Here is a 10,238-nt window from a genome sequence, read left to right as displayed (position 1 = left end):
CTTCCCTTCCCTTCCCTTCCCTTCCCTTCCCTTCCCTTCCCTTCCCTTCATTGGGTTTTCTCCCCTTTCCTCAGCTTATGAGACTTGTAGGGAGGCATCATTTTGCAGTTTCTTGCCCCTCTGCTAAATGTGCCTGAATTTGGCCCCTGGGTCCAAAACAGTAGGGACTGTTGGACAGCAGGACAGACAGACASCACGTCTCTTTGAAGGCAGTGCAAACACTTGCTGCTCAGCCTTTCTTAGCCTAAGGCAGAGTGGGGATGCCCCAGTGCACGTTGCCCAGAGTGGGAGGCAGGCCAGGGATGCAGGSGGGTTCAGCACTTTCCTCTCCTCTGTGCCTCTTGCTGGCCTCAGCACTGCCTCCTGCTCCAAGGCAAACCCTTCTTYCCTGGCTCCCTGGCAGGAAAAGGACCTGCACTCAGGCCTCATCGGGCCACTCATCATCTGCAACCAGGGGGTGCTGAGCTACGCTGCCAGGAGGCAGCTGGCWGTGCAGGAGTTCTCCCTGCTCTTCACCATCTTTGACGAGACCAAAAGCTGGTACTTTCGGGAGAAYGTGGAGAGGAACTGCCACCCTCCCTGCCGGATCCAGCAGGACAGCCCTGACTTTAAGAGAAACCATTCTTTCCATGGTGAGGACCCTTGCCCTTTCCATCCACAGCCTATGCTGGGATGGGAATAGCCCAGAGCCTGGAGCCCCTCCTGACCACTGCCCTCCCCAGCCATCAACGGCTACGTGAGTGACACCCTGCCCGGGCTGGTGATGGCCCAGCAGCAGCGGGTCCGATGGCACCTCCTCAACATGGGCAGCACTGAGGACATCCACTCTGTYCACTTCCACGGGCAGCTGTTCAACGTCAGGACCAGCCAGGAGTATCGCATGGGAGTCTACAACCTTTATCCCGGTGAGAAGAGCCCAGGCAATCTGCACCCCCTCTGCCAGGGCTCCTTGTCTGTGCCCTTAGGAAATGCCAAACCTGCAAGGGGATACCAAGAAGGGAGAGTGGGTCTAGAATATTGTGTCTCTGTGGTTGCACAGCACCTGGCACTGTGGCAGTAACTCCCCTGTGCTCTGCTCTCTGCTCCCCTCAGGTGTCTTTGGGACAGTGGAGATGCGGCCCTCACACGCTGGGATCTGGCGGGTGGAGTGCAAAGTGGGAGAGCACCAGCAGGCTGGGATGAGTGCCCTCTTCCTCGTGTATGACATGAGTAAGTGATCTCTTTGTGCCCTGACCCACCTGGGCCATGGCCACAGAGCCATTTGAGCTTCCTCCCCCAGAGCTCTCAGCATTTCTCTTGGGGTGACCCAAGTGGGATCTTCTGGGTTTTTACTCCAAAAGAAAGTCACTGCTTCAGTCCTCGCCACCCTGCACAGCCCRGCAGAGAGCACAGAGTCAGGAACACAGCTGGGGTGAAGGCTGGCAGATTGGCTTTGTTGCATGCAAATATTTACTCCAAGAGCTCTTGTTTTCCAAATCTGAGGGTCCCTGTACCTTCCCTAAAATGCACTTAGCCAAGCAAGTGAGGTACAGTGCCCAGCTGCCTAACCAAATGTCAGGAGGTAAACTGAGGCACAGAGTGATGACAGGAGGCAGTGAGTGATGCTGYCTGACTACAGGCTGGTCTGATAGAAATAGCTCCAAGAGCAACTGCAAAATCACAGTAAACTCTGATTCCACCCCAGAACAACACGTTTCTAACTCACCATAAGTAAGCACTGGGGGAAGTGGTGTGGGAGAATAGTGTTTTATCACACTGTGAGAGTCCCTCTCCCGTTTCTAAAAGTGTATTAAATGTCAGCCAGAAAATGTTGCCGTAAGTAAAAAATCCGCTTAAGATTTCAAATTTGCATTTTCTCCTGGAGCATTTGACGTGCAGTGGAGATGCCAAGGTGTGACAAGTTGCTAATAATAATGGTTATTAAAAGAGACAAACTTCCCTGGGCTCAGCAGACCAGGAGAGAAACAGGGGTGTCAGGTAGACTTGCCTTTAGCAATGTGGTATTTGTTTTCAAAAGATGCTGCCTAGCAACAGAAAGGCCCAGGAGCAAGACATGGGTATAAGGAAGAGACACTTGTCAGCGCTGCTGGGACATTGGGACRGGGAATGAGAGGTCATGGACTCAGGGAAAGGAGTTTGGCAAGAGGTTGCTGTGTCTGATGCTGGAAACTCTCTGCTCTTGACATGGGGGGTGGGAGAAAGAACTTCCAGTGCCCCTAAAATTCAGGGATGGGTGTGGAAGCATCTGAAACCTATCCYTTGGTGTGAGAGAAACAAGCCTGGGAGCTCCTGGAGGCTTGAAAACCTCTCTGAGCCTGAAGGCTGCTACCCAGCCTAGACTTTTGTTACCTAACCAGCTCTCCCTGGTTTTTGCCCTCCCCTGTTCCCTGCAGACTGCCGGAATGCCCTGGGTATGGCCTCAGGTGGCATTGCAGCCTCCCAGATCACAGCCTCGGGGCAGTATGGTGAGTAGCTGGAGGGCAGGTGGGCTCAGGGCAGCTTCAGCCAGCATAACCCATGTGTTTGCCTGCCCTAAATTCTGCTGCACTGGGTCTCTGGTGGARCATTTAATCCATGCCCATGTCAGCATCCCACCTGTGACCTGGAGCCTTTCCACATGGCTGGCCCATTGTGCCAGTGCTCTGCCACCCTGYCTGTGGCTACTAAACCCCAGGGTGATCCTCAGCCCCAGTCCTGGACCTGTCACCACCCCAGGCAGCACCAAGGGCCAGCAGCAGCCTCGTGTCTGTGCTCTCTCCTTGCAGGGCAGTGGGCTCCTCACCTGGCCAGGCTGGACAACAGCGGCTCCATCAATGCTTGGAGCACCGACCGTGGCAATGCCTGGATCCAGGTAAGAGGGGCCCAGTGCCTGGAGGCATCACTGGGGGCATTGCACTGGGGGCATTGCACTGGGGGCATTGCAAGGCCATGCTCGTGCAGGAGGGCTCATGGATGGGCAGCTCCTCCTCAGCTTCATCCTGCTGCTTCTCTCTGAGAGGGGAGCACTAAGGTCCTCATGGCARCTGCTCTGGTCAGGTTGCTGCTGGTCTGACCCCCATATCCATCCTCAGTGCAGCACAAGAATCACTTGATGGTCCAGCTGCAGAACTGGATTGTGCAAAAATCCCACAAAGGGCAAATAAGATCAGCTCTCACACAGCTCTCCCCTGCCCACTCTCAGTTGCTGGCTGACTTGTGCCCTTATGAGCAACTGTTTTAATTACTTCCATAACCAGTGCTCAGTTATGTCAGRAGGAAGCAGTGAGTTCACAGGTTTACAGAGCATTGCCTGAACATGGCTTGGGTTTTCCATCAAAAGTAAATCCCTGACTTTCATTCTCAGGTGGATCTTTTGCATCCCATGATTATTCATGGCATAAAAACCCAAGGGGCCCGACAAAAGTTCTCCAGCTTCTACATCTCCCAGTTTGTTGTGTTCTACAGCCTTGATGGGCGAAGGTGGAAGACATACAAGGGAAATGCCACAAGCACACAGATGGTAAGGTGGAGGGGCTTGAGGAGAGTGCCTTCCCAGAATGGTGTCTCCTGGGGTGATGAGGGCTGGGGAGCTCTGTACACAAGGCAGAGATYTCCTGAGACTGGAGCAGGGACAGAGACCATTCAGTGCCAGGTGACTGAATCACAGATCACAGATYTGCAAAGGGACTTGCTGTCTGTGTCTCTCTGTCTCATTTTAAATTGCCTGAGCTATCTCTTTCCACAATCCCAAGTGCTTGTGAGATCCACCTCTTAATGTTATGTTGCATTTTACTTACAGCTAGGCATAAGATTCTACCTGAATATCATTTTGGTCCCCAAAGGCAAATTTTCCTTTCTAAAAATATTGCGCAGACACAGATGATTTGGAGAATCTACAGTCACTAGAAAAAACCCACAACCAAGATATGCATAAGCTTCTCCATTAGGAAAAGAGTATCCAGAAAAACCTCTGTTGTGTGCACTGGCTGTGGCTATAACTTTTCCCAGGCTCAAATGTTTGAGGACTGACTTTTTTCCTTCTTTTTCTCACCTTTGTTTGGTGAAAATATAAAACCAAGTTAATTTGCACAGACCCAAAGTTTCTTTTTCTTTTCTTGTTCAGTGGCCACTCGCACTTCTTTGGCCTGAATCACATCTCAAATAATTTCCYTGAGCTGATTTTGTAAGGATGGTGATAAGATACAGAAGTGCCAGGCAGGAATCTGTTCTTCTCCCCGGTAATCCTTGTCCTGTCTGTCTCTCTTTATGCTGGTACAACAATCCTTTTCCYCCCTTTCCCTGCAGCTGTTCTTTGGAAATGTGGATGCAAGTGGAGTGAAGGAAAACCAGTTCAACCCACCGATCATAGCCCGGTACATCCGCATCCACCCCACGCACTACAACGTGCGGGCCACGCTGCGCATGGAGCTCCTYGGCTGYGACCTCAACAGTGCGTGCCACCCCMCACACCAACCTGCACAACTGGCCCTGCTCTGCTGGGCCACTGAGTGCCAGCTCCATGTGTGCCAGGACATGCAGATAGCTGTGGAGGGGGACGGAGGGGTTGGAGATGGCACTGAGGTGTTGAGGGAACAAAGCTGGAGCGTCTCACTGTGAGAGATAACAATAGCAGAGGGGACCAGCCCTCACCATCACTTTTTTACTGAAGCACAGGAAATTTCCTGCAGCAGCTAAGCTGATGGATGGGGAGCTGCTGCCTCAGTCTGGGGGAGCAGGGAACAAGCAGAGACAGATGCTGTTGGCTTTTASTCTGGTTTTGCCAGTTGAAGGTGGGATGGCTCTGATCAATAGCGCAGCCTGAGGAAATGGTGCCCTGGGACCCTTTCTTTGGCTTTGCACACCTGCTCTGCAGCAGCTAAAAGCAGCAGTGGCTGTGCTGTCAGCCCATGTCCCAAACCTGCCAGCTGGCTCTGAAGCAGCTGTGCACAAGCACAACTGATCACACATATGCAGGGTGACTCCCTGCCAGGTATTCTTGTCCTTTCCCTGGAGACAGGTTCTCTTTAACTCTCTTTACACCATAAATGCTTCACATTCCTCTTAGATAAAATCTCCAGGGAGAAAAGAAGGTGCACACAGGGGCCCCAAGCAGTGCAGGCACCATGACACTGCAGCAAGGCACAGGAGAAGCTGTAACCAGGGAAAAAGGCGTGGAGGGCAGCTGGAGCAGGGAGCAGGCAGAAGGCATCTCCATAATGGCTCTGTTCTACCCCCTGACAAGCATTGCTCTTCTCTTCCAGGCTGCTCCATGCCCCTAGGRATGGAGAGCAGAAGGATTCCTGACCAGCACATCTCCGCGTCCTCCTACAGTGCCAATGTCTTCTCCAGCTGGACACCAGCCCTGGCCCGCCTGAACCTTCAGGGCAGGACCAACGCCTGGAGGCCAAAGGTAGCCCCTGCAAGGAGGYAGCAGGCAGGCAGCTGGGATCCCAGCAGGGATCTCCCAGTCAGGGCTGTGTGGGAAATGTGTACAGCCACATGCACTGTGCCCACTCTGATTTAGCACCCAGCAGCTCCAACCAGATGCCTAGTAGGGCAGGGGAAGCACAGAGCCAGCTTGAGTTCAGCTGCAATGAGTCTTTCTCTCTGCTGCCAGAGGGTTGAAATCAATCTGTCCTTCCCCAGAGCAACAGCCCCAGMGAGTGGCTGCAGGTGGACTTCAAAGTAACCAAGAAGGTGACTGCAATCATAACCCAAGGTGCCAAAGTTCTCTTCACCCCGATGTTTGTGAAGGAGTTTGCTGTCTCCATCAGCCAGGACGGCGTGCACTGGAGCCCAGTCCTGCAAAATGGCAAGAAGAAGGTAGGCAGGGCTGCTCCRTGGCCAGAGCCCATGGTCCCCCCTAGGGCAGCAAGCACAGCCCTTGGCTGCAAACACCCTCTCAGGATTTCTTTCAAAGAGCAGTGGGCCAGGCTGTGCTTTCTCCTCCCTTAAAGCATTCAAAGGGTGTTTTTCTGTGTTGATCCCGTCCTCACTATGCCAGCAGAGGAAAGCACATCCCTGGTTTCTCTCTCCTCTCCAGATTTTCAMGGCAAACCAAGACCATCAGAGCACAGTGACGAACACCCTGGAGTCCCCTCTCTTTGCCCGCTATGTGAGGATACACCCCCGCCAGTGGCACAACCACATCGCCTTGCGAATAGAATTCCTTGGCTGTGACACTCAGCAGGAGTACTGATGGCTGTGGGGCCAGGAAGAGGCAGTGCCAGCCCAAGGACACACATCCCACCAGGCACTGAGCCCTCCCGTGGCTGGAGCCATCMCTCCGGGGGCCTGGCTGCCCCTGCTGCTGGGGGAGAGAGGGGCTGCAGAGCTTCTCAGAGGCTGGGTCATTATCTGCCTTTTCCTGTCTCTGGTCTGCCAGATGCCATATACTCAGATGTAATGATGAAGAATTAAACAGTAATTTTCCAGTATCTTTCTGCACTTTCTCCTCTGCTGTAGCCTTGGAGTCCCCAGGGGCCCAGCCAGCATTACCAGCAGCTACTAATTAATTAGCCCCAGAGCTTCTCAGAGTCGTTTTGCACAAGCTCCTGCTGCCCTGAGCACAGTCCTGGAGGAGGAAGAGCAAAGATAAGGATGGGAGGTGGAGGCCCTGCTCCAGGCCCCAGAATCCGTTTTACAATCAGCGGGGATCAGAGGCTCGAGGGAAGCAGCTCTGGCTCCCCCTGACTCAGCACTGGGCTTTGGCCCTGCACTTCCCTTCCTCTCCTTTCCGGAGTGCTCYTGCTGCTGTGGCTGGGTGCYGTCACCCCATTTTCTGTTGCTGTCATGAGCAAGCTCTCCTTCTTCTCCACAGGAGGAGTTCTGTGGGTGCCTGTAGCTCCCAGGAGGCTGGTGGGACATTGGTGGCTGAGCTGCCACCTTGACATAACCCRCAGCCATGTGCCAGAGCCATCTTCCTGACTCCTGTGGCTTTCCCTCTCCCTGGTACCCGCCCCACACAGTGGTAGATGTTCCCCTTCCAGGAATGATGATGAGCAGGGTGACACTGGCTCCTGCCTCATTCCTCTCATGGGATGGGGACCAGCACCTCACAAGGGTGGGGAGCACCTGGAGGGCTGAGGGGAGGGTGAGGGGAGGGTGAGGGGTCATTCTTGTTGGGCAGCCCTTCTCCAGCAGCTCACCTGAGCCTGTGCTCTCCCACCCCCASGGCAGTGAGTCCTCCGTCTGTGATGGGGGAGCTGGGTGGCCCCATAAAGCCTGTGGCAGCTGGTGTGCTGGGGAAAGCAGGGTTCTGAGGGGCTTTGGAGAATGGCAGGGGTCAGTTGGGTGCCATCACAGTGGGATGGGTAGGGTAGCTGCAGCAGCCCAGCGACATTCAGTGATTACCTTGTGAACTTTCAGGGTCCCCCATCAGAGTCAGGCAGCCTCTGCTCACACCTGTATGAGCATGGCCTGCAGCAGCTGTGAGAACAGCTCTGCCAGCAGCACAGGGGACAGCCATGGTGGGGACACCAGGGCWGTGCCATGAGCAGGGTGGTTGTTGAGGGACGGCTGCTCAGGGTCACCCCGCTCCTGCCTGCCCTCAGCTGCACCCGGCTGTGGTGCACCCTGATACTCCCTCACAGCCTGCAGGAAGCAGGGACATGCTGCAGATCACCCCAGTGGTGTGATCTGTCCGGGAACCCACACCCAGGGGAGATCAGAAACTGCTATTTCAAATAACAGCTTGAAAAAGCCTCAAGTATCTGCCACATTCCTCWCTGCTGTACTGGGAGCCTTTGCTGTGGCCCTGGCTGTGATTACATTATAGTCCAAGCAGGAGATGCAATCACCCTTTGGCTTAATTGCATTCTGACAAAAACCAGGCACAAAGGTGAGGAGAGGCTGCCTGGMAAGCACTGGCCTGAAGAGAAGGAGCCACGAGCTTCTCAAAGGGAACTTGCCTGCCTGAGGCAGAATAGTCCTCAGTCTTTGAGGACAAAACCTGCTACCTCAGGTTCCTTCTCAAGACAACCTTCCTAAGCTCCAAGGCAACTCCATCTCTCCTGAGCTTCTGCTCAGCTGAAGCATAAATACCCTTCAGGGTTTGTACCAGGGGATGCTCGGGCTCATCCTCCCACCAGGCAGAGGCTGCTGTGTTGTGGCACATTTGTGTGGTGACACAGAGTCAGATCAGAGGAAACCTCTGAGCAGCAGAGCCCACTCTGGATTATTTTCAAAGAGGAAGCACAGCTGAAATCTCTGCAGGTGACCCAGCAGGCTTCACCCACCAGCCCCAAGCAGTTCCAGGATGTTCTGCAGCCAGTCAGGAAGCAGAGAAGGGACTGTGCTGAGCAAGAGCACTGGTGGGCAGGCAGCAGATGTGTTTGAGCCTGCCAAGTTCTGGCATCCATTACTGGAAACATGTCTTGACATTTATATTGTGAGGAATGGAGACCAGACACGGATCTGAAATGCATCACATCCTCCCGCAGTCACAGACATTTCTGTGCAGGGGAAGGGCTTGACCAGCATGAAGCCCTCTGCCTTTGAGCCAGGAGGTGCCCTGCCTAGTCACCACCCTACAAAGAGCCCTGCTGGAGCATGGGCTGCCTGGCTGAATCCTCCTAGACCCCAGGGATCTTACTGTCGTCATGGCTCAGCTGCCAGGGCTGCCTGGGCTGGGTGATCTGGGTGATCTGGTGTCTCAGGAAGACAAAACACATCCTGGCTGCATCTTTCTATTATAGCCCACGCAGAAATTAATTTGCAAGTCAAAGTGTGTGAGTTTCAATGGTGAAACGCAGCTAAACCACTGGCCAGGACTGCTGAATCTGTCTTCTCTCATGCTGGACAGAGGGTTCTTGATGTGCTCTCCCACCTGAGCCAGATGTGGGGAGTGTTTACAGGTCTTGCAGCTGYGCAGGTGGGCACCACTCTGAAAAAGCTGCCAGCACATAACACAGACAGGCAGTAGCAGGCTGAAGAGAGCTCCTGAGCAGGGTCTGTGGCCGATGGGGAGCAAGACAGGCTTGGGCAATCACAGCTTAAATCCCAGCTCAGCCATGGAGCTACGGCCAAGCTGCTCACCACCTCCTCCACCTCAGATTCCCCATATGGAAGCAAGAGGGAATGAACAGACTTAGACATCCTTTTTCTGTCTGTCAGGTGTCTCTTGTCACATTTCTCCCTCCTACTACACATTCCATGATTAACTTCAGGGCTTGTCTCTGCTCTCTGTATCTCTTGCCTCCTACTCCACRTTGCTACCAGCCTGTTTCTAGCCCGTGAGTTTGACAGAAGCCTGGCACTGAGGGGTCCTGCCTGCAGGGTGTGCTCAGGGCAGCACATCTCAAAGCCATGCCCCCCTAATCGCAGTGTGGGTACGTAATTCTCTGTTCCTCCTCCCAGGCTGCTCCAGCTGCTGGGTAAGGATGCTACAAAGTGCTCTGCACACCCTTCTTGGTCAGCTGGGCAGGGCTGGGGGTGATGAGGCTCTGAGCAGCGTTCTCAGTCTGGTGGGCACATCTGCTGGGGCAGAATGTAGGCATCCTGTGGCTTTTCTAGCCCCCTGACCTAGTCCATTACTAACTCATTCCAATCTGACTTTACAGGCTGTCCAGGRGACCCTGCAGACAAAGCCTGGGCCWCAGGTTCCACCAGGCACAGCTRCAAAATGTGGCATTCTCAGCTCCGGATATTTACTCCCCTGACCACCACTGCAAGCCGATTGTGTGCTTCATTCACAGAACTCACTTAGCTTCACGAGCTAAATTTGACAAAGCCTTATACCACAAGCTGTGAATTTCCACCCAGACAGGCTGAACTTTTACCGAGTTAAGTAAAAGGGGGCCCCAGAGCTGGTTTGAGCTGGAAGATAAGGAGGCAAGGAAGGCTGCTACCATGGTTAGGTCAGCTGACACAGCAGTCTTAGAGATAAGGGAAGAAACAACCCACCTAGAGACAGTGAGGGGACCCAATAAAGCACAGGAATACCCAGATCCTAACATCACTAGTGGTCAGAACTGTCATGTGAGGGGTGGGGAACTTGTAAGCATATAATTGCCCRAGGATTTCTTTGTTTCCTCTTTGGAGGAACCCAGCTCAAGCTCCTCTACATGTCAGCTAAATAAACAACCTATTTACTCAATGGATTGGCAACTTGCCTTCTTCATGCAGGCCTCAGCCTTGTTGATGGTGGCATAAATCCTGGCAAGTGGGGTAATTCCTTCAACAAAGCCCAAGGCCYCAGAAGGGCAGTGTGAAGCTGCTCCTTGCAAGTGGAGCAAGGTCTGGATGATGCAGGACACCAG

The 10,238-nt window shown here is 53.7% G+C and overlaps 1 protein-coding gene across 1 annotated transcript in view; it reads left to right on the top strand.

Annotated features, from left to right (window-relative positions):
* F8 (coagulation factor VIII) overlaps positions 1 to 6,408 on the top strand; it is a 24,951-nt gene extending 18,543 nt beyond the window's left edge. Inside the window, exons 19-28 of the mRNA XM_057372569.1 lie at positions 404 to 632; positions 723 to 905; positions 1,093 to 1,209; positions 2,394 to 2,465; positions 2,766 to 2,851; positions 3,344 to 3,499; positions 4,285 to 4,429; positions 5,241 to 5,389; positions 5,626 to 5,802; positions 6,023 to 6,408. Coding sequence (XP_057228552.1) covers positions 404 to 632; positions 723 to 905; positions 1,093 to 1,209; positions 2,394 to 2,465; positions 2,766 to 2,851; positions 3,344 to 3,499; positions 4,285 to 4,429; positions 5,241 to 5,389; positions 5,626 to 5,802; positions 6,023 to 6,178 — 1,470 coding nt within the window. The 3' untranslated portion in view covers positions 6,179 to 6,408. The remainder of the gene's footprint in view (positions 1 to 403; positions 633 to 722; positions 906 to 1,092; positions 1,210 to 2,393; positions 2,466 to 2,765; positions 2,852 to 3,343; positions 3,500 to 4,284; positions 4,430 to 5,240; positions 5,390 to 5,625; positions 5,803 to 6,022) is intronic.
* The last annotated feature ends 3,830 nt before the right edge of the window (positions 6,409 to 10,238 follow it).

The sequence above is a fragment of the Malurus melanocephalus genome, unplaced genomic scaffold, assembly GCF_030028575.1.
Source record: "Malurus melanocephalus ecotype Western Australia unplaced genomic scaffold, MMel_1.1 scaffold_174, whole genome shotgun sequence".
In the NCBI taxonomy this organism is placed as follows: domain Eukaryota; kingdom Metazoa; phylum Chordata; class Aves; order Passeriformes; family Maluridae; genus Malurus; species Malurus melanocephalus.
The sequence above is the reverse complement of the archived record's forward strand: the minus strand, read 5'-3'. Positions and strand labels throughout refer to the sequence as shown.